This window comes from Mustelus asterias, chromosome 13 (assembly GCF_964213995.1).
Source record: "Mustelus asterias chromosome 13, sMusAst1.hap1.1, whole genome shotgun sequence".
In the NCBI taxonomy this organism is placed as follows: Eukaryota; Metazoa; Chordata; class Chondrichthyes; order Carcharhiniformes; family Triakidae; genus Mustelus; species Mustelus asterias.
This window is the reverse complement of record NC_135813.1, coordinates 77,146,251-77,171,207: the sequence shown is the minus strand read 5'-3', so window position 1 is coordinate 77,171,207 and position 24,957 is coordinate 77,146,251. Positions and strand designations below refer to the sequence as shown.

The 24,957-nt window shown below is 44.5% G+C and overlaps 1 protein-coding gene across 1 annotated transcript in view; it reads right to left on the bottom strand.

Annotated features, from left to right (window-relative positions):
• The window catches only part of LOC144502775 (transmembrane protein 132C-like), a 1,024,516-nt gene that overhangs the window by 322,108 nt on the left and 677,451 nt on the right, over positions 1 to 24,957 (bottom strand). The window contains exon 4 of the mRNA XM_078227043.1: positions 12,742 to 12,934. Coding sequence (XP_078083169.1) covers positions 12,742 to 12,934 — 193 coding nt within the window. The remainder of the gene's footprint in view (positions 1 to 12,741; positions 12,935 to 24,957) is intronic.

Here is a 24,957-nt window from a genome sequence, read left to right as displayed (position 1 = left end):
AGGAATAAATGGGTCCTTTTCAGAGTGGCAGGCAGTGACTAGTGGGGTACTGCAGGGTTCAATGCTGGGACACCAGCTATTCACAATATACTTAATGATTTGGATGAAGGAATTGAATGTAACATCTCCAAATTTGCAGATGACACTAAGCTGGGTGGCAGTGTGTGCTGTGAGGAGGATGCTAAGGGGCTGCAGGGTGACTTGGACAGGCTGGCTGAGTGCGCAAATACTTGGCAAATGCAATATAATGTGGATAAATGTGAGGTTATCCACTTTGGTGGCAAAAACAGGAAGTAAGATTATTATCTGAATGGTGGCAGTTTAGGAAAAGGGAAGTGCAACGTGACCTGGGTGTCACATTGATTTCAGAACCTCAGATCAAAGAAGAATATCTGTTGGCAAACTACTTAGGAGGTTATGAGGGCACAGCTAAATATAGAGCATTAGGATCCTTTGTCTGGATAATTAGTTCAGACAGTTTTATACAGCAAATGTGATGGACCAGTTCTCATGCTGCCATATTGAAAAGACTTACATGCCATTTCGCACACTTGTATCTGCACAGGGACTGTCTAATTGAGAACCACGGCAGGCATTATAAGTAATAAAATTACAATGAGAGTATTTGTTAAATCTTCGTGACAATGAATAAGCTGGTTTCATGTTAAGATGTCAGCCTTACAACTCTTGCTTTTTGAAACCTTATATCACAAACTGAATACCTCTCAGCATTGAAACACTGAAGATTTCCATCAATCTCAACAGCAGCCGAACATCTGCCCACATCGGAAAGGCTCTGATTTAATAACCTGGAAATGTAATTTTTTTTCTGAGTGAAGCCATTAATTTAAGGTTACATTTTAAGGACCTGGTGGGATGCAAAACTTCCAGCCTAAAAAAAATCATAAAGCCCGCTTTGTACATACAATAATTAACGAGTTAGTATTAATGAACGGCGACTTCTAAAGGACAATTTTCCTCGTCACAATATATTGGGAGGACTCAGAGGAGAGGGGGCCTGGAGACTTACTCATCAGGTCTTGGTCCAGATCACATTGTCCTGGGATTTCTAAGGCTGTTCTCAATGGGTGATCTTGGACTGGATGTTGCTGAGAATATCAGGCAGGAGCAGTGATTGCCAAGCTGCCCATGCCAACTTCCTCCGTTTGTCCACAGGATGCCCAAAGGCAGAGCACCCAGAAGGCTGGCAGTCGACTTCAAGCCTTGACACTACTCAGGGCGGTCGAGGAGGAAGTAGAAAAGGGGTGCCAAAGATGGTGCGTTATTTTAACCTTTCTCCAAGCAAAATCGTCAAGCTTTGGTTGCTTCTGACAGCAAGAGCCTGTCAGGGGAAAGACCTACGCTGTGCGTACCAAATTCAGGGGTCCCACACCTGTCTAATCCCCTCAGCATAGACAGGGGAAAGGGGAACCACAGAATTGTTACAGCACAGAAGGAGGCCATTCAGCCTATCATGGGTGGGATGCTCCAATCTTGTTTGCCCCCCCCCCCCTCCCTCCCCCCAGCTGCCAGTGAGAATGAAGAATTTGGCATTCAGACAAAACTCTATTCACTGTAGTGGCGCTGGAAAATCCCAGATATGGGCGAGCTCGGAGGTTTCTGGCGCATGTCTACATTGGTCCTCTGAATGAGCAATGCACTGAGTGCCACTCCCTTACCTTCTCCTGATAAACCTGCACCTTCTTCCTTTTCAGATAATATTCCAATCTCTTCTTGAATGTCTCGATTGACCATGCCTTCACCACACTCTCAGACGGTGCATTCCAGGATCCTAACCACTCGATGGGTGAAAAGGTTTATCCACATGTCTCCAGTGGCAACAGTTTTTCTCCATCTACTCTGTCCAGGAACCTTGTGAATTTGAACACTTGCATCAAATCTCCTCCCAACCTCTTTTCCGAGGAGAATAGCCCAACTTCTCCAAACTATTTACCTGACAGAATTGCTGGCACGGTGGTTAGCACTGCTGGCTCACAGCGCCAAGGACCCAGGTTCAATTTCGGTGCACTGTATGTGTGGAGTTTGCACGTTCTCCCTGTGTCAGCTGGGTTCTCCTCTGGGTGCTCCAGTTACCTCCCACACTCCAAAGATGTGCGGGTTAGGTTGATTGGTCATGCTAAATTGTTCCTTAGTGCCAAGGAGACTAACAGGGTAAATACGTGGGCTTACAGGGATAGAGCCTGGGGTGGGGTTGTTGTCAGTGCAGGCTCGATGGGCTGAATGGCCTCAAAGAACAAAGAAAATTACAGCACAGGAACAGGCCCTTCGGCCCTCCAAGGCTGCACTGACCATGCTCCCTTATCATTCCGGGGACCACTTCCCTCTATTCCCATCCTATTCATGTATTTGTCAAGACGCCGCTTAAAAGTCACTATCGTATCTGATTCTGCCTCCTTCTGCACTGTAAGGATTCTATAATTCTATTAAAAAAACAGCCCTCTAATTCTTCAATTGTGAGACGGACTGTACCATGATCTGAAAACCAAGAATAACTTTTTTGAGAATCTGATATTTTCTCCATAAGAAGAATTATTTTGTTTTTAAAGTACAGACATGGTCAGGTTTTAGCATCATTTTGGTGGTTGCTGCCCACAGGTATCAGCAAACGCGCCTGGGTAGGTTAAAATTTCACTTGCTGATTCTTTCAAAGTCATATCCATCACCATTCCATTACATATTTGCTCAGGTTGTTGTTAAACTTGACTTTTCCTGAAGGATCAGGCGTGGGACTGACAGCAGTGACATTTACAACTTTGTTGCTTCCCTCTTGGATACAGACAACTTCACACGTCTCAAAAGGTCAGTGGTTAAACTCTGCAGATTAGATTTCCGCCACTGTTGCGACTAATCAGCACTCGTTCCCAGCAAAGACTCCCACCAACATCCTCAAAGCTGCTATTTGGTGGCCAGGTTGTGATGTTAAAAAGTACACATAAAGATTTTTTTTTGTATTGAACGCGGGGATAATTTCTCTGATCACTCTGGGGGTCCCTCCATTAGCTTTCTATGTGTTTGTGGTTCATTTATTGTGCAGAAGCGTAACCATTTTAATCTGCTCAGCAAAAGTCCAAAATTCCGAAAAACCGAATCCTGTACTGTAATTTTCTTTGTTCTTCCACCTTTTTCCATCGGGAAAAAGATACAAAAGTCTGAGGTCACTGATGCGCGATATAACTCACGAGGCTAGAGATGCTCGAGGAAATAAAGGCTTTTATTGACTACTACAATAGAGCTACCATATATAATACACGATCCCAGACTGAGGGGTCCCAGACAGAGCAGTGACCTTTATACCTCTCCCAGGAAGCGGAGCCCGACTGGGATGTACCATAATAACTATAATACAGGTAGAACAGCCCAACCCTAACCCCAACAGTAACATGTAGAACAACCCAACCCTAACCCCAACAGCAACATATATACAGACTCATAGTACTGGCCAGACCCTGGCTCAGCACTACCTGGTGGGAACCAACGATGGTTCACCACAGTCACGTACTAACCGACTCAAGAACAGCTTCTTCCCTGCTGCTGTCAGACTTTTGAATGGACCTACCTCGCATTAAGTTGATCTTTCTCGACACCCTAGCTATAACTGTAACACTACATTCTGCACTCTCTCCTTTTCTTCTCTATGAATGGTATGCTTTGTCTGCATAGCGTACAAGAAACAATACTTTTCACTGTATACTAATACATGTGACAATAATAAATCAAACCAAATCAAAATGACTGTTAGTCATACCAAATTCAGCAAGGACTGTTCAGAAAGGAAAATTCAGACAGCCCTTGCTTACCGCAACAGTGTCTGTCTTTTATAAAGCTTTTTCTATCTACAATTATATAAAGGGGTTTCAAAACCTGTCGAGTGTGCCCGGAGTAAGGGTGGCAATCAAACCTGCATCAGGAAAGCCACCCCATTGCCCTTGCCTCTGAACCATTTTCCCATGAAACCCATCCTGCAAACAACCACCCCCCCATCTCCCCACCGCCATCTCACCCTCACTCCCCTCACTCACCTTTGGCCTGGACATTTGGAGGGTGCACTACCAGCAGCTGCCATTACTCCTGCTGGTGGCGATAGTGAGCTGCTGGTGGCGATAATGAGCTGCTGGCCTCCGATTGTCCTATTCTGGGCAGGCAGGATCTCTGCTCCTGCAAACCTCAATCGCGAGGGAAACCTGACAATGGCCACTCGAGAGCTCCAAGGAGCCTCGATTCTGTTGGGCTTCTCACCCCATGGAACCTACAGGGCTTCCCCGCCATTCTCCAACCAATAGGTGAGACCTCCATTGGCCTGATAAATTCCAGAACATTGTATTTAGTTACCAGAGTGTAAAAATGCATTTTCACAGACTTCATCAGTAAACACAAAAGATATTCATTAATAAGAATTGTACAACAGCCTCATGGCTGCAGCCAGCTCCTAAAGTGTCTCTGCCTAGGAGCCTTGCTCATCATGGGGTGATTCCACATGTCCTGATTGGTCACCCAGGCAACTCTTACTCTGCTGTGTTTCCCTTAAAGGGTCAATCAACACACAGAGACAAAGTCTTCAACATAACAGAGCTCCGAATTCTGGCGCACCTCAGAGTAGTAGCAGCTGGCAACTGTCAGCTAGGGAAGGATGACTGAACTAAGACCATTGCAGTAGAGATTAGTCAATTACAAGATCAATGTGCATTTATATAGTGCCTTTTGTAAACCCCCCCAAGGTGCCTCACAGAAACATTATCAAACGAACCATGACACCAAATCACAAGGACAAATGGCCAAAAGCTTCATCTTCAAGGAGGAGTGAGAGGGAGAGAGATGGAGAGTCTTAGAAATGAAATTCCAGAACTTAGGGCCTAGACAGCTGGAAGATTGGCCTTCAAGGGTGGAGCAATGGAAATAGTGAATGTGCAGTAGGCCAGAATTGGAGGAATGCAGCGATCTTGAATGATTTAAGGTTGAGAGGAGATGATAGAGATAGAGAGGGGCAAGGACATGGAGGGATTTGGAAACAAAGAACACACAAAATGGTGTTCATCATCCAGCTACATCTGAAGCATTTCCTCCCTTCCCAGTGTGCAGAGACCTTGCATCACTCCGTGGCACGGTGGTTAGCACGGCTGCCTCACCGGGCCAGCGACCCGGGTTCGATTCCCGGCTTGAGTCACTGTCTGTGTGGAGTCTGCACGTTTTCCCCGTGTCTGCGTGGGTTTCCTCCGGGGGCTCTGGTTTCCTCCCACAGTCTGAAAGATATGCTGGTTAGGTGGATTGTCCAAGGTAATTTCTCCCTCAGTGTACCCGAACCAGGTGTCAGAGTGTGGCGACCAGGGGATTTTCACAGTGTGATGACTTCAACGAGGCTAATGGGATTGGCTTGCTGGAGTATGAGCTACCTGATGAGTCTTGGCACTGGCTTTAACTCAGTGGTTACTTCGCTTATTCAGCCTCTTGACAACCAGGTGGTTGCGAGTTCGCGTCCACCTAACCACGGGCGCTGTCTGGCATTTTTTTCCCCAAAAGTACCTGACGAGTCCTAATTGATGGTTAAATCAGGGAGCCTCATGCTCCCTATTTAAAGCAGGTGTGTCAGACTCCCAGCCTGCATTTCAGCAGGGAGCAACTGGAGAGCTGGCTGTGTACAGATGTATGGTGTAAATAAGGTAACTTGGTGACGGAACTTCCGCCTCTGTGGAGTTATTACACACAGTAACTTCATTGCAGTGTCAATGTAAGCCTACTTTTGACAAATAAATAAAGCTTTTAAACTTAGATTTCCCACACAAAGCACCATACTCTTACTGATCAGCACCTCTTGCATGTCAGCATTCAAAATCAGCCTTCCTTTACCTCCATGTGTCTCTCAATTTCACTGTCCAACACTGAGAAACATGTTGGCTTAAAAGCCCCACTGAGATCACAGATCCTCTCCTCAGTAAAGTAATATCTCTGGGCCTCCACATCCAGTGCCAAGAACAACAATTTAATCTATTTGCATTCTCACCTTGGCCTAGTTATCCCACCCAACTCGATCTGAGTAATGTCCTTGCTTCTGACTTTCAATGTGCAAAGCAACAGATCCACAACTACATTTTTAATTACACTCCCGGGTGAAATTAATGTCAAATAGGAAAAAGGCCAACCTTTGCTTCCAACTTCTTCAAAAGTGGCCTTTTTTATTACTCACTTCAATATATGCTTCCAGTTTTTATGGGAGGGTGATTCAAAAGAGAGGGAACAACTAAAGGATGAATGCCAAGGATTTGCAATTTGAGTTGTAAAGGAGCCTGCCTCCCATCCTTAGTCCTGTTTGTGAATGGAATTCAAATTCTTTTTTTTAAAGTTATAATCCATTTTGAGGGCACATAAAAATAAAGAGAAAGACAGACAGAAAGAGTTGCATTTATGTAACACCTTTTCCTGACTTCAGGCTGTTCCAGTGCACTTTACAGCCACTTAGGTATATTCACTGCTGAAATGTGAATAGCTAACACTGAAATAACACGCAGACTGAACTCTCAGAGCAGGACGCCAACACATACCTGCACTTGGTCCACACATACCCAGACACTGACTCGCACACAAACCCAGAAGCTGACCCACACAGACCCTGTCACTGACATACATACAGACCCTGTCACTGACACACACACAGACCCTGACACTGACACAGACCTGTCACTGACACGCACATGGACCCTGGCACTAATACACACATGGACCCTGCCACTAATACACACACGGACCCTGCCACTAATACACACACGGACCCTGGCACTAATTCACACAGAACTTGACACAGACACACACACAGACACACAGACACACACAGACACACACAGACACACACACACACACGTCCTTGAAACATTTAGTAAGAAATTGTAGTTTGCCTTCTTGCTCTCATTAGAGTTTCACCTGATCATGACCAATCATGAAAAGTAAGGGTCATTTTCTCTGCATCCCTATTGATTACAAGCAGAATCTGTCTATTTAGTTAATTCAAAAGAATGAGAAGATGGATGAGTCCTTGACCAAACATTAAATTGTTTTTCAAGGACCTGCAATAGAATTATGTGCTTGCTTAAAGCCAGTTGTTCACTTCCCCGTTGACATCAATAAACCCGAATGAAATGATGTTCAGAACACCAATGCTTGCTGAGCAAACCCGCAGGAGCACTCCGCACCCCCCCCCCCTCCACAAATATACCCCAATGGCCCCCCCACCCCCCACAAATATACCCCAATGGTCCCCCCATCCCCCTCATCATTCCTACCCCATCTCTGCCCACAGATACACTCCTGTTGTTACATTCCTCAGCACATGTACATTTTTACAGTTGCACACACTGTTCGTGTATACTGCGCTTGCTCCAGTTCTCAATGTATTAATTGCCAGAACCTTTAATCTTTTCAGTTCAAACATAGAATCATAGAATCCCTACTGTGCAGAAGGAGGCCATTTGGCCCAATGAGGCGGCACCATAAGACCATAAGACATAGGAGCAGAATTAGGCCACTCGGCCAATCGAGTCTGCTCCACCATTCAATCCTGGCTGATACTTTTCTCATCCCCATTCTCCTATCTTTTCCCCATAACCCCGATCCCCTTATTGATCAATAATCTATCTCTGTCTTAAAGACACTCAATGACCTGGCCTCCACAGCCTTCTGCGGCAAAGAGTTCCACAGATTCACCACTCTCTGGCTGAAGAAATTCCTCCTCATCTCTGTTTTAAAGGATCATCCCTTTAGCCTGAGGTTGTGCCCTCTGGTTCGAGTTTTTCCTACTAGTGGAAACATCCTCACCATGTCCACTCTATCCAGACCTCACAGAATCCTGTAAGTTTTAATAAGATCCCCCCTCATCCTTCTAAACTCCAACGAGTACAGACGCAGAGTCCTCAACCGTTCCTCATACGACAAGATGTTCATTCCAGGGATCATTCTTGTGAACCTCCTTTGGACCCTTTCCAAGGCCAGCACATCCTTCCTTAGATACAGGGCCAAAAGCTGCTCACAATACTCCAAATGAGGTCTGACCAGAGCCTTTTACAGCCTCAGAAGTACATCCCTGCTCTTGTATTCTAGCCCTCTCGACATGAACACTAACATTGCATTTGCCTTCCTAACTGCCGACTGAACCTGCACGTTAACCTTAAGAGAATCTTGAACAATGACTCCCAAGTCCCTTTGTGTTTCTGATCTCCCAAGCATTTTCCAACAACTGACAACAATCCCATCCAAGTCCCATCTCTGTACCCCTAAATATTTACCCCGTTAATCTTCTTGACATTAAGAATCAATTTTAGCTTGTTCAATCACCTAACCCGCACATCTTTGGAATGTAGGAGGAAACCGGAGCACCCGGAGGAAACCCACGCAGACACAGGGATAATGTGCAAACTCCACAGTCACCCAAGGCCGGAATTGAACCAGGGTCCATGGTGCTGTGGGCAGCAGTGCTAACCACCGTGCCACCAGTGAAAAGCAGCGTTATTCATGAATTTTCACTTTCATTGAAAACAATCAAATGCTCCAGCTCCGCACAATAAAATGTAATTCAGGAGGCAGGGACAACATTTGGACAAAAACTCTTTGCAAATGTAATTAATTGGTTTGCGGTCTCCACGAATCCAGTAGTCCACAAAAATGGCACAATTGCCTCATTGACCTTATAGATGTTTATAAAATCATCAGGGGCATAGATCAGGTGAATAGCCAAGGTCTTTTCCTCAGGGTAGAGGAGTCCAAAGCTAGAAGGCATAGGTTTAAGGTGAGAGGGGAAGAGACTTGAGGGTCAACTTTTTCACACAGAGGGTGGTGTGTATATGGGATGAGCTGCCAGAGGAGGTGGTAGAGGTGGGCACAATTACAACACTTAAAAGACATTTGGACAGGTACATGGATGGGAAAGGTTTAGAGGGATACGGGCCAAACACAGGCAAATGGGACTAGTTCAGTTTAGGAAACCTGGTCGGCCTGACTGAAGGGCCTGTTTCTGTGCTGTATATCTCTATGACTCTATGACTCTATTGGTGTATATTTTGAGATATAGGACAGGATTTTACGGCCTTGCTCGTCCTGCAACCATAAAATCCCTCCTGAGGTCAACGGACCTTCCCATTGTCTGCCCCTCGCCCGCTCCGATTCCAGTGGTTGGGCAGACAGTAAAATTCCGGCCATAATTTTGTTTTGCCACAAGTAAATCAGAGGCAATAAATCTACCAGCGCAGCGCATTCAGCTTCCCCTTTCAGACATGAACTCACAGAGATTTACCCAGCTTCTCATTAAAAGACATCTTCACTGCTGAAGCTGTGCGCAGTGAGGTGGCACAAAAGGTTCAATTGGTATCTGACATTCAGTGAACCTGGAAGCTGGATTCAGATAATCTGCAAAATGAGGCAATGTCATCTTTCCACAACACTGATGGGCAAAGTCAGCGTACTGCAATGAGTTTCCTTTCAATCTGTCACACCTTGACTAAGGCCGCACGCTCATCCAACATGACAGCTCTCTCTTAACTTCGCAGGTCAGTGTAGAGTCAACACCCCAATCCCATCTTCCTAGAATACTGCCACGCTCAGAGTGAGAAAGGATTGGAGAATTGGATCGATCGTGCTGTTGGCCTGCTTTCAACCCTTGTTCCCCAATCAGTATGAAATCAGTGGATTCACAAGTTACATGTGCGCTCCAAATTTCCAGCATTTTGTGCTTTGAAGCAGAAGATGCTACATAACGGAGGAGCAAATCTGCATGAGAGAAGTTACAGGAAACTTCCTGCCTTTGCAAAGGCCATTGTAACAAAAAACTGAGGATTGAGAGTGAAAGGCGAGTGTGAATGGCTAAGCCTTTTCCGTGAGACCATAAGAGCAGAATTAGGCCACTCGGCCCATCGAGTCTGCCACTCGGCCCATCAACTATGGCTGATATTTTTCTCATCCCCATTCTCCTGCCTTTTCCCCCATAACCACTGATCCCCTTATTAATCAAGAACCTATCTATCTCTGTCTTAAAGACACTCAATGACCTGGCCTCCACAACCTTCTGTGGCAAAGAGTTCCACAGATTCACCACTCTCTGGCTGAAGGAATTCCTCCTCATCTCCCTTTTAAAAGATCGTCCCTTTAGCCTGAGGTTGTGCCACTCAACTGGTGAAGGAGCAGCCCTCCGAAAGCTCGTGATTCCAAATAAACCTGTTGGACTTTAACCTGGTGTTGTGAGACTTCTTACTGTGCCCACCCCAGTCCAACGCTGGCATTGCCACCTCATGCCTTTTTCAAATGCAGAGCGAGGACCATCTTGTTCCTATTATCCTTTTTCTAATCAGTCACTCATTGACACAGACTTCGGCCTCAATTTTACAGATGCCAGGGTCTTCCTCCCTGCCATCCGAGAGTTCCCCACTAACTCTGAGTGCCAACAGCCGTTTCATGCTCGATTGAGCGTTAAGAGGCTGAGGGTGGGATTTCCATCCCTCTCGTAGGAGGGAATTCTGCCTTTGAGAGCTGTGGGCCAATCAGATTGACCGAATTGGCTCACAGCTCTCTCCCTGCAGTGGACTGAAGAAGAACTTCCAGAAGATTCCTGAACCCAAGTCCAGAGACCGGAAGGCAAGATAAGTTCAAGGGTAGCGAAGGGGATCATCGGGGTGTCAGGGGGAAGCATAGGGTGGGGTGGAGAGTCCAGTAGCCACTGGAAGTGGGCTTCTGATGGAGGCATCAGTGACATGAGACTCGGTCCCAGTGAAAAAAAAATAAAGGCCGTCTAGCCCCCACTCTTCATACCATAGAATCCTACAGTGCAGCAGGTGGCCATTTGGCCCGCTGAGTCTGCATCGACTTTCCCCCTTCATCCTCCAAACACTTCCCACGTTTCGCATCCATGTCACTGCACGTCCCACCAACCTCATGTCCCTAATGCCCCTATGCCAGGCTCTGCCATTCCACCCACCTCTTCAGGCCCCTTATGTGCCCTGTGCCAAGCTCTGGCACTTCCATACCCATCGGTTCCAGAAAGTATAGAGTGGGTCAAGATACAATATAATGTATAGTGTTATCTGTGGAAAAAAAAGCTTTGAAAAAATATGATACATTGATAAATTTCTGCTATGAGAATAAAGTCTGGACTGTAAGCTAATACAAATGTCATCCAGGTCCTTCGAAGTTTCAAAAACCACAAATTACAAATCCTTGGAACCACCTATGTCAACAAACATTGTGAAATTAATTGTAGAGATCAAAGAGTTTGAGTTAATGAAACATGCTTCCTCTGAGGAGTAGATGTTCTCTTAGTTTAATAACTTGGCATAGGGGGCATGAGGGGATGTTTTGAACTTACCTTCATGGGCAGTATGGTAGCACAGTGGTTAGCACTGCTGCCTCACAGATGCAGGGACCCGGGTTCAATTCCAGCCTTAGGTGACTGTATGTGTCGAGGTTAGGTGGATTGGGTGTCTGCATGGGTTTTCTCCAGGTGCTTTGGTTTCCTCCCATAACTCAAAGATGTGGAGGTCAGGTGGATTGGCCATGGTAAATTGCCCATTAGTGTCTCCAGATGTCTAAATTAGATGAATTAGGCATGGTAAATATGTGTGTTACAGGTGTAGGGCAGGGGGGAGGGCCTGAGTAAGATCTCTGTCGGAGAGTCGGTGCAGACTCAATGCGTCAAATGGCCTCTTCTGCACTGTAGGGATTCGATGAAAAAGGTCCCCTATTGCACACTGGAGTTCACGACTTCTCTAAGGGGCTGTGAACCACAGCTCTTTAAAAGCCTGGCCTGACTCCATGAACATTATGTAGTGCCTAGCTCCACAATGGCGCTGGCCAGGTCAAGAGTGCTGGATGCAAGCTTCTGACAGGCAACAGCCCACACCCTTCAAAGTCACTCACAAAAATCACACAGCCCAGGAATGGGGTCAGGAATCTTGGAATTGGGATCTGCCCTTTTTAAAGGGCTCCCAAGTCAACCCAGGCCTTAAACTGACCAAAATGTTTCATATTGTTGGCATGTTTGGAATATCACAATCATCCATCAGCATGGGAACCAGATACCTGTTGGACAAAATTTCTTCAACTGCCTCTGTGCTTTACAACCAAGTCAGGTTTCAGTCTGGTTATTGTTAATCCTGTGAACATTCATACTTATTCATGAGCCTTACATGGAATGGTAACAAATGCTTTCTGCAAATCATTTTATTTGAGCTGTATTGGCCACAAAGATGTGCATCAAACAAGAAAAGACCTTTGAAGACTTCCATTTTGGAGCAGGTCTCTAAATAGCTGTGGGAAGAAAGCAATTTTCCAGAGAAACATGTTGCAGAGATAATTCACAGTTGCGTACGATATTGTATATTGAGTCAGACTTACTGAAACAGTATCCTTGATTCCTGATGCAAGTGTCTCGTTACAGTTTCCTTGACTAGTTTAATCACAAGTTAAACAATGAGACCCCCTTTACTGAGACCTCCATATTGGCAGAATCTGGACACAAGTTCAAGTCCAGTAAGACATCACCGTCTCATCTCAGGATCGGGATGAAACAAATATAAATAGGATGTAACACTGAAGAATGCCCCAACATAGAATTCTTTGCATCCCAAGGTTTAAATGCAAGAAAATAAATCATCAGCGTGTATGGATGAACGTGCTGTGTTTCAAATCACTCGTCAGCCGTAACATAAAACAATTTCTAGCAAAGGCAAGCAGTTCCAGTGCGAAGTCTCTTACCATAGCGAGGGGTACGATCTTTGTTATATCTCTCTGACTGACGTGCAGCTCTGACACAGCTTTGTCCTGGTCGACCTGCGAGGTCCTCCCAGGATATTCCACCTGCCACATGATTCGACGAGTCACCGACAGACTGCTGAAGTTATCCATCTCAAAGTCCATTTGCAGGATCTCATAAGTAGCGCCGTCAACTCTGTAAAGAAAATCGAATTGTTACGGACTCTCCGCAGCCACTTTCTGATGAAACACCCTTGCATTAGCAATTACTAATTGGCTTAGTACCTCAAAGAATTGACTCCCTTTAGTGTTTCCAGGGACATCAGTAAAAGCAAAAAAACATCATTTTGTCTTTTTAAGATTTATTTTATTCGGCTGCGTGGCAGCGTATTCAATTAGTGTTTTCCTCTCTCCCTTTTCATACAATGATGCACACCCAGGAAGCCACAAATACACATGTCTGTGTCAAAGATACAATTCTTCACGCTGGAACAAAGCAATTTATTTTTATAGCAAAGGAGCAACAGTGCTAACTATATCAAATAAACAATTTACTCCCCCTGTCCCATTAGCCTGATGTAAGAGAACCTATGGTATATTCGAAGAAGAACAAGGGAGTTTTCCCAAGTACCCTGGTGATATTTACCCCTCAACCAACAGATAATCCAGAACTTTGCTCAGCACAAATTGCCTGCTGTGTTGTCTGCATTGCAACAGTCACTACTTATAGAGGTCTATGAAATAATGAGGGCCATAGATAAGGTAGAGAGTCAACATCTTTTCCCAAAGGTAGGGGAGTCTAAAACTAGAGGGCATAGGTTTAAGGTGAGAAGGGAGAGATACAAAAGGGTCAAGTTGGGGCAATTTTTTCACTCAGCGGCTGGTGAGTGTCTGGAACAAGCTGCCAGAGGCAGTAGTAGAGGCAGGTATAATTTTGTCTTTTAAAAAGCATTTGGACAGTTATATACGTAAGATGGGTATGGAGGGATATGGGCCAAATGTGGGCAATTGGGACTAGTTTAGTGGTAAAAACTGGGCGGCATGGACAAGTTGGGCCGAAGGGCCTGTTTCCGTGCTGTAAACCTCTATGACTCTATTTCAGAAGTGCTTTATTGTGACTAGTGGTGACTATTGTGACTAGTGGTGTTCCGCAGGGCTCTGTATTGGGACCTCTGCTGTTTGTGATTTATATAAACGATCTGGAAGAAGGTGTAACTGGGGTGATCAGTAAGTTTGCGGACGACACAAAATTGGCAGGACTTGCAGATAGTGAGGAGCATTGTCAGAAGCTACAGCAGGATATAGATAGGCTGGAAATTTGGGCAAAGAAATGGCAGATGGAATTCAATTCTGATAAATGCGAAGTGATGCATTTTGGTAGAAATAATGTAGGGAGGAGCTATATGATAAATGGCAGAACCATAAAGGTTGTAGATATGCAGAGGGACCTGGGTGTGCAAGTCCACAGATCCTTGAAGGTGACGTCACAGGTGGAGAAGGTGGTGAAGAAAGCATATGGCATGCTTGCCTTTACTGGACGGGGCATAGAGTATAAAAGTTGGGGTCTGATGTTGCAGTTGTATAGAACATTGGTTCGGCCGCATTTGGAATACTGCGCCCAGTTCTGGTCGCCACACTACCAGAAGGACGTGGAGGCTTTGGAGAGAGTACAGAGGAGGTTTATCAGGATGTTGCCTAGTATGGAGGGGCTTAGTTATGAGGAGAGATTGGGTAAACTGGGGTTGTTCTCCCTGGAAAGACGGAGGATGAGGGGAGACTTAATAGAGGTGCATAAAATTATGAAAGGCATAGATAGGGTGAACGGTGGGAAGCTTTTCCCCAGGTCGGTGGTGACGTTCACGAGGGGTCATAGGTTCAAGGTGAAGGGGGGGAGGTTTAACACAGATATCAGAAGGACATATTTTACACAGAGGGTGGTGGGGGCCTGGAATGCGCTGCCAGGCAAGGTGGTGGAGGCGGACACACTGGGAACGTTTAAGACTTATCTAGATAGCCATATGAACGGAGTGGGAATGGAGGGATACAAAAGAATGGTCTAGTTTGGACCAGGGAGCGGCACGGGCTTGGAGGACCGAAGGGCCTGTTCCTGTACTGTATTGTTCTTTGTTCTTTGTTCTTATTAGCTGCTTCAGGGTGTCCTGAGGTAGCGAAAGGCACTATATAAACGCCAGTCTGTATATGAACAACCTGTACGATCTGAGAACAAAAACACATTCTGTTCTTTTAACTGAATTAAATAAACAATTCAAACATTGTTACAGAAAGGTAAACCTCTTCCGCCCAACAGACCCACTGATAATGTCTTTAGTCTTCATTGAAACATAATGGGGCAGATTTTTATCTCTGTCTCTTGGACCTGCTGTGTTGTCTGGGCAGAGTGCAGAAGGAACAGCCAGTGAAGAGGATTACCGCTTACAAAACCCACTTCCATTAAATAGGAAAAAAATAAGACAGGTTTACTTACAGATCTGTGCTGATCCTTTTAAATTATTTTTTAAATGAAAAAAATCTCTGCGATTAATGATCTGTAGGACTTCACCACTTTGATAAATGCTGTGATTTCTCAGTAAGCCATTTTTCATGACAAAAATATTTTCCATTAAAAGATTTCTGGCTTCAAAACATTATGACAGACCTCAATTCAGCCACCACTCCCGGATTGTGGTCATCAAATTATTCGGGACAGGGTGCACAAGTCACCTTTTCTGTGCTGTCGTTTTCTAGTCAACTCTGAGTAAAGTTCCTAAAGTTTATTTATTAATGTCACAAGTAGGTTTTCATTAACACTGTAATGAAGTTGTTGTAAAAATTCCCTAGTCGCCACACTCCGGCGCCTGTTTGGGTACACTGAGGGAGAATTTAGCATGGCCAATGCACCTAACCAGCACTTCTTTATGACTGTGGGAGGAAACCGGAGCACCTGGAGAAAGCCCACGCAGACATGGGGAGAACGTGCAAACTCCGCATAGACAGTGACCCAAGCCGGCAATCGAACTTGGATCCCAGACGCTGTGAAGCAGTAATGCTAACCACTGTGCCACCATGCCGCCCGAGTAGTATGACTGCTCACACGGGTTTCTCCCCATAAAACTCCCGGCTGTATAAAAAGATATAATGGTAAAACACGTGGGTGCACTGGTCTCCTCGTTGCAGCCATCTTAGCTGCTTCATCAATGTCCTGCTTCATCAGGTGTGACCGATAGCGAAGATATGATACCACTCGGCTGCAACAGGACGGGTCTAAGCCCGCAGGATGGACAGACACATGGCAGATGGAATTAAAGACAGAGAACTGTAAGGTGAAGTATTTTGGCAGAAGGAATATGAAGAGGCAATCAAGACTAAATGGCAGAGTTCTAAAAAAATGTGCAGGGACCAAAGGAACCTGAGGGTTAATGTGTATCGATCTTTAAAGGCAGCAGGAGATAATTAGAGAGTCATTAGCAAAGCATGTGGGATCATGGGCTTCATAAATAGAGATTTCATTAATAGAGATATTAAATATAAAGTTATTCTGGACCTCTATACAGCTCCAGTTAGGTCACAACTAGAGCAGTGCAGCCACATTTTAGGACGGGTGTGAGAGTCCAGTGCAGAATGGTTCCAGAGATGAGGGATCTTAGCTACAAGATTAGGCTGGAGAGGCTGGGGTTATTCTCATCACAGCAACGAAGGTTAGAGGAGATCTGATAAGTGTGTACAAGATTATGACAGGATTAGATAAGGCAGACAAAGGAAATGGTTACCATTAGCTGGTGGTACAAGGTCTAGGAAATGCAGATTTAAACAGCAAATCTGGAAGGAAGGTGTTCAGATTTATTGACAAGTATTATTAATGCTCAGTCAGGTACTTCCCAATCCAGAGTATACACCCTGGCTGCCAGTACCTCTGCGAGGGCTCCCGGATTGGCCAGCTTTAACTGTCTCAATTAGGGAGCTCATATTCTAACAGGTCCATCTCGTAGACCTCGTTAAAGTCATAACAGAAGGTTTCATTCATAACGATTTTCAAATGTAGGGAACGATCCAAAACCAATTTGGGATTGGAGAAGAAATCACCTCCCATAATTGCAGTCATTTGCTTTTCAAATCTGGATTTAATATCGGAATTAACTTTGCATTCTCTACTAATTAACGGGACATCTTCAAACATGGCCTCAAAATTGTGATCAGGAAATGTAAGAACTTATACCTTTGTTATTTTAAATAAGATTCTAAGCAGAACTCCGTAAAGGATTGCTGAAAGGAAAATAATCTTATTTACACCGTTGTTAATATTTCTTAAAACTATGAATACACATTGCACAAAAATAAGCTCCCCAGATAAAGATGTCCGGGTTCGGTTGAGTGGCCACACTAAGTTACACCTTAGTGTCAGGGGATTAGCAGGGTAAATACGTGGGGTTACAGGGATAGGGCCTGGGTGGGATTGTTGTCGGTGCAGACTCGATGGGCTGAATGGCCTCCTTCTGCATTGTAGGGACTCGATGATCTATGAATATTCAGATAATCCTGAAATATTCCAACGATATGTGTCGAGACAGTATGATGCAGATATCTCAAATTATATCAGGGAATGATTGTTCTGGTCACCATGCCATGGTGCCATGACAGTAGAAGTGTATTAATAAACAAAATGGGCCTGCGTTTATATGATAATTTCATTAGTCTCCCACCACTACTCCAGTAGGACCCACCTGAACAAGGCAGCTGCCTAGTTGTGTAAGGCTCCCACTGACTGCTGGAGTCTCCAGTCAATAATTTAAGGATTAGAATTTCTGCCCATCCCACAAAAGGCCAATGCAGTGGGGATCGGGATCATTGTACTGGCAGTTCCCAACTCCCCCAGATCCATCTAAAATGGCCTGGAAGGCAGTTGCATGTTGGTATAGTAATCCAGAGACCCAGGGTAATACTTTGGGTTCCCGGGCTCGAATCCCACCATAGCAGATGGTGAAATTTGAATTTAATAACAAATCTGGAATTAAAAATCTAATGGCGACCATGAAACCATTGTTGATTGTCATAAAACCCCATTTGGTTCACTAATATCTTTTAGGGAAGGAAATCTGTCATCTTTACTTGGTCTGGCCTACATGTTACTCCAGACCCACACTAATGTGGTTGACTCTTAATTGCCCTCTGAAATGGCCAAGCAAGCCACTCAGCTCAAGGGGCAATAAGGATGGGCAACAAAGCCAGGCCCAGCCAGCGACGCCTACTTCCCATGAAAGAATCATAGAATCAATGGCATGGAGACAGATCCTTCGGCCCAATCTGGTCCATGCTGACCAAGATGCCCATCTAAGCTAACCCCATTTGCCTGCATCTTGCCCATATCCCTCTAAACCTTTCCTATCCATGTATCTGTCCAAATGCTTTTTAAATGTTGTCAATGTCCCTGCCTCAACCACTTCCTCCGGCGGCTCATTCCAATATGTACCACCCTCTGTGTAAAAAGGTTCCCATTAATTCTTTCCCCTCTTAGAAAGAATGAAGAAAAAAGTACACCAAGGGAGATGAGCTCTAATGGCATCCAGATATGGGTAATAGGATTCAATGAATGGTCTCTTCCCCAGTGCCTGCCCCCAGCCCTGCTACGTCCCAAAAAAAGTGAGGGAACTTTCTTTTGTACTGGTACTCTTGTTGTCTACAGTGTTGTCCGGATTAGGGTTGGGGCAGGGGATGTTCAGGCAAGTGCCAAATTTCCTGACTATAAAGTGCCAACTAACATCGCTGATATGATCACAATGACGTGGGCATGTGCCAGCCTGTGCATGTCAGGTGCAGACTCCAGCAGGGTCACAGCTGGAGGGCAGCAGTAGGCATAATCCTGGCATGCCTGCTGGCCTCACAGACTGCATATTTACAAGATCCAGGTTCATGATGTTGCTGCATTAAACAAACATCAAAACATCCCCCAAGGATTTCGTGCAGATAGTCAGGGAATGGACTGACTCGGAGGTTTCAGTGATGCACTGAGCGGAATTTTGCTGTCCTGCCCGCCACGGGAATCGTAGCGGGCAAGGGGCGGACCATGCAAAGGTCCGTTGACCTCAGACGGGAGTTTCCGGTCTTGGGACGAGCGTGGCTGGAAAATTCCGCCTGAGGTCAACAGACCTATATCAAATTAGAACATCCTGATTAAAATAATTTCAAGATCACTGAATCACATGGCAGAGTAAACATTTCCTCCATATCTACGCAACCCAACAATTGCAAAAAATTCTTCAAAAGCAGACGTTAAGATGAACCTGTTGCCGGACACTTTGATATTGTAATTTTCTAATGGGTATTTTCTATTCTCCACGCGAAACACTTGGATCTGTTATTCTTAGGGTTGGTCTCAGAAGGTAGCAGAGCAACATGCACTTAATAGCTTGATAAAGCTTTCAATACACTATAATCGTCAAATCAGATGTGACAAGCAATCAAAGACACTGCTGTGACTAACTGCCTCTCTGCATGCTCAGGTTAGTATCAGTCTTTTGAATCCCTGTCTTTCTTATCCATTGAATTATTTAGGATTGTGCCAAGAATCAAACTACAATATAGACCAAATACATAATGACTCAAGGACCGTAGTAAAGAAATGCATGATTAAGCCCTCCTGTATGGACATGACAGGCTGCTATTAGAACCATTCATAAGAACCTCTGGTGTACCTATCCCAACTCTCTTTCCCATTCTTCACAGAATAACAAAGAACAACCATTGTAAGGTACTGCAGGTTCAGAGTATCAGGCTGACATTGTTCAAGGGTCAAAAAGGAGGAGGCATTTGATTGGACGGACATGATTCTATCTTCGTAACCTGGTGTCCTTTCTCACTCAAAATCAGTTTCCCACCATATTTCCACGCCAACACCAAGACTGTCTATTTCCACCCCCACAACATTGTCTGACTTCGTCCCTGCCTCAGATCATCTGAAACCCTCATCCATGCTTCAGTTACATCAGAGCTTGACTATTTCAAGCTACACTTGGCTGTGCTCCCATCTTCCAATCTGCATAAACCGGAGATGATCCAAAACTCTCGCGGCAAGTCATTTTCACCCATCAACCCTTTACTCGCCGATCTTCATTGGCTCCTGGTCCAATAATACATCAATTTTAAAATTCCTATCCTTGTTTTCAAGAATAGCCTCACCCGTCCCCATCATTGTAACCACCTCCAGCCCTACAACCCTTGAAATCTCTGTGCTCCCCCATTACAAGCCTCCTGTGCATCTATTTCAACTGTTCTTACTGTGGTGGCCATAATTTCAGCTAAGTCCTCACCATCTCTGCTCCAGTCTCCTCCAAGGCATTCCTTAAAGCCTATCTCTTTGACCAAAGATTTGGTCATCATCCGTAAAATCTCCTTACGTGGTTCATTATCAAATGTTGCCTAACAGCGCTGCTGTGGAGTGTTATAAGACATTTTACTCCAATAAGTTGAGTATAAAAGTACTTTGTTAAGCTGTTGTTATTATTATACTGTATATTTTCTCTCCCTATTGTTAATGTTGAGGTGTCATTCTATAGTTTAGCATTAACACAGAGTTGATGACCATGGTGCAAGCCATCCACCGTGCGAGACAGAAGGTTGCTGCGCTGTCGTATATGATAATCTCCCAATGATATGCACATCCATTATGCTTCACACTAGAACGTAATACAAATCACATTGCTGCACAATACGTTACTTTAATCCTGACTTTTTAAACTCAGCCCATTTATATATATCTAAATTCCCACAGTTCGAAATAAGGGAAATGCCTCCAGCAATAAGATGATTTTATTCTTGGATCTAACTGACAGCAGGGGGGATCATTATATCTGGACGTGGATAAACCTTAGCAAAAGTAATACAATTATCACTATCTCCCGTTAGCCGGTCTGCACATGCACAGAATGTCAACGGCGACGTTTGCTGCCCTCAGTCTGCCAGTACACTTCTGTGCGTGCATGAAAAGCTTTTTCTCTCCTTACAGATGCTGCCAGACCTGCTGAGATTTTCCAGCATTTTCTCTTTTGGTTTCAGATTCCAGCATCCGCAGTAATTTGCTTTTATCCACTGTCTGCAATGAATCTGGTTGGACGTTTAGGTTTGATCTGAAGAACAATAGATCTGTCTATTAATTAATTAGGGGTGGGGACAGGTATCCTTCCAAATACTGATGCTGAACCAGCCAAACCCAGTAACAATAGAGTATTCCTGTGCCTGTGACCAGCGGTGTGCCTCAGGGATTGGTGCTGGGTCCATTGTTATTTGTCATTTATATTAATGATTTGCTTGAGAATATAGAGGGCATGGTTAGTAAGTTTGCAGTGTGCACAAGGTCACCTATGTGCGGATCCACAAGAGATGGGTGAGATCCTAAATGAATATTTCTCATCAGTATTTACTGTTGAGAAAAGCATGGATGTTAGGGAACTTGGGGAAATAAATAGTGATGTCTTGAGGAGTGTACATATTATAGAGAAAGAGATGCTGAAAGTCTTAAAGTGCATCAAGGTAGATAAACCCCCAGGACCTGATGAAGTGTATCCCAGGACATTGTGGGAGGCGAGGAAGGAAATTGCGGATCCCCTAGCAGAGATGTTTGAATCATCGATAGTCACGGATGAGGTGCCTGAAGATTGGAGAGTGGCAAATGTTGTGCCTTTGTGTAAAAAGGCTGCAGGGAAAAGCCTGGGAACTACTGGCCAGTGAGCCTCACATCTGTGGTGGGTAAGTTGTTGGATGGTATTTTGAGAGACAGGATCTACAGCATTTAGAGATGCAAAGACTGATTAGGGACAGTCAGCATGGCTTTGTGAGTGGAAAATCATGTCTCACAAATTTGATGGAGTTTTTTGAAAGAGTAACCAAGAAGATAGATGAGGGCAGTGCAGTTGATGTTGTCTATATGGACTTTAGCAAGGCCTTTGACAAGGTACCACTTGGTAGGTTGTTGCATAAGGTTAAATCTCATGGGATCCAGGGTGAGGTACCTAAATGGATACAAAATTGGCTGGATGACAGAAGCCAGAGGGTGGTTGGAGAGGGTTGTTTATCAAACTGGAAACCTGTGACCAGCGGTGTGCCTCAGGGATCAGTGCTGGGTCCACTGTTATTTGTCATTGATATTAATGATTTGGATGGGAATATATGAGGCACGGTTCGTAAGTTTGCGGATGACATCAAGATTGGTGGCATAGCGGACAGTGAAGAAGGTTATCTAGGATTGCAACGGGATCTTGAGCAATTGGGCCAGTGGGCTGACGAATGGCAGATGGAGTTTAATTTAGATAAATGCGAGGTGATGCATTTTGGTAGATTGAACCAGGGCAGCACTTACTCAGTTAATGGTAGGGAATTGAAGAGAGTTACAGAACTTAGAGATCTAGGGGTACATGTTCATAGCTCCTTGATAATGGAGTCACAGGTGGACAGAGTGGTGAAGAAGGCATTCAGCATGCTTGGTTTCATTGGTCATAACATTGAATACAGGAGTTGCGATATCTTGTTGAAGTTGTACAAGACATTGGTAAGGCCACACTTGGAATACTGTGTACAGTTCTGGTCACCCTATTATAGAAAGGATATTATTAAATTAGAAAGAGTGCAGAAAAGATTCCCTAGGATGCTACCGGGACTTGATGGTTTGAGTTATGAGGAGAGGCTGGATAGACTGGAACTTATTTCTCTGGAGCATAGAAGGCTGAGAGGTGATCTTACAGAGGTCTATAAAATAATGAGGGGCACAGATCAGCTCGATAGTCAATATCTTTTCCCAAAGGTAGGGGAGTCTAAAACTAGAGGGCATAGGTTTAAGGTGAGAGAGGAGAGATACAAATGTGTCCAGAGGGGGAATTTTTTCACACAGGGGGTGCTGAGTGCCTGGAACAAGCTGTCAGAGGTATTGATGGAGGCGGGTAGAATTTTGTCTTTTAAAAAGCATTCAGACAGTTACATGGGTAAAATGGGTATTGAGGGATTATGGGCCAAATGCAGGCAATTGGGATTAGCTTAGGGGTTTAAAACAAAAGGGCGGCATGGACAAGTTGGGCCGAAGGGCCTGTTTCCTTGCTGTAAACCTCTATGACTCTATCTCTGGCTCATGTATCAAATTGTTGAATCTGCAGGAGAGGATAAGCTAAATCCCAATCTCCCATGGTTAAAACTCATCCCCAAGGAGGCCCTGCTTACACACAAGTTGCATGAAATCACAAGAACCCAAATCAAAACATGATGACACATTAGAGAACTTTGGAGATTGTTTTCTGCTGCTCAAGTACCAGGAAAATGCTTTGTGCGATTTCAAGACGAGACTTAAAGCCTGCTTTTAGATTTTGCACTTAAATTACACTTCCATGCAATTATATGCCTAGTTTTAAAATAAAAATGGTAAAAAACAGAAGCAGTCTGGTTTTCTTTTCTGATTACTTTACTGGTCTGCTGCCAACTCAAATATGGACATCTGCAAATACTAGGAATCTGAAATAAAGCCAAAATATTGAAAACACAAAGCAAGTCTGTTGGTAACTGAAGACTGAAGACTAAGGGTGGGAGTTTCCGGCCGCGCTCACCCCAAAACCAGAAAACCCCGTCCGAGGTCAGCAGACCTTTGCAATGGTCCATCACCACCACCCCCCCCCACCCCCCGCCCACTACGATTCCCGTGGCGGGTGGGACGGGAACGCTGTTTCACTCACTCATCCTGCACACGCTATCACTCACACAAAGCTCAAATACAGATGAAGAAAAAATTACAATTCCAACCTACAATTGTCTCAGTTTCTCTTTCATGGAAGGCCTGCACTTTCTTAGATGAGCTGGTGCTTTGAGTTGAAGTAAAGCTCTTGCAAATAGAGGTCTCTCAGAACATTGTGAGGCTTCAGTTGAATTTCCAGAAGGTTGGTTCTCAGGTAAACTTGAAGTTGGAACAAAATAGGGAGAGTTCTTCTCGCACTTTCAAGGTATTGCTGTTTATTACATTGACTGCAGCTGGTTCAATGCCTTCCTGAGGGTCTGTCTTTACAGAGCGGATTCTTGCTGTTTTAAAAACAAGCAACAAACATCACTTTCTCACCCATGTGACCTTTGTTACCAAGTCCAAAGTCCTTTTCCAAGTAAGATGGATGGTCAGGACAGTTAGCATCCTGCGTTGTCAATTGACACTTTGCAATTTACTGGATTCTGAACTTGGATCGTCATAACTCAATGGGAGGTTGAAAGGGACACCTTTCAGGGGTCTTTGCACTTGTCAGAAAATAGTATTAATTTCAGGACATGCAAAGGGGGCTCTTGCTGGGAGAGAAAGTTAAGAGTTAGTGCTAAGAGGTTCGTACTTGCGTCAGACATTGCCAGTCGACAAGTAATTGTTGTAGGTTGGGGATTACTGTAAGAATTCCAAAGAGATTAATCTAATTGTCACAGATTGAAGATTGCCACAAGATTCCAGAACAATATTAGAATCCAGTATTAAAGTGATTGTCTGAAGTAAAAGTGAACAACCTTTGTCAGGAAGTTGCTTTCAACATTACAGAAAAGTAAGTGGAATGAGAGAGAGAGAGAGAGGAGATAGAGAGGGGGAGCGGGAGAGAGAGGAGATAGAAAAGGAGAGAGGAGATAGAAAGGGAGAGAGGAGATAGAAAGGGAGAGAAGGGGAGAGAGAGAAGGGAGGCAGAGGAGAGAGAAGATAGAGAGGGAAAGAGGGAATGACAGGAACGAGAGAGAGAGCGAGAGAGCGAGAGAGAGTGAGAGAGACAGAGAGAAGTACTCAGCAAGTAGCTGTGAAACATGCAGTTATAGTAGGCTGGGAAATAAGAGTTGAAATCTTAAAAAAGGAGTTTATATGTATGCTAGAGTTAAGTTGACTAAGTTAAAACTTCAAAGAACGTCCTGATTCAAGAGATTAGGCTCAAGGAGCCAAGAAGACCCAAAAGTCTTGAGATTCATGGGAAAGACAGTGTATCACGCTCTGCCTTGATTACTGGAACATTAAGTATTAATCTTTGTTGTCTAATAAACCTTGTTAGTTTGCATTCTAGAGAGGTGGTTGTCCTTTTTGCCAACGAGTCTATTCACCAATAAGACGTTTCTGACCCTGGAGTTTGGTGTAGAGTCCAAATCCCACACAATCTAAGGGAGGCATTACACCAGAGGTTAAGGATATTGAGCCAGTATGCTGGGGAATGGATGACGGGATGTATTTAACAATGCAGAGCA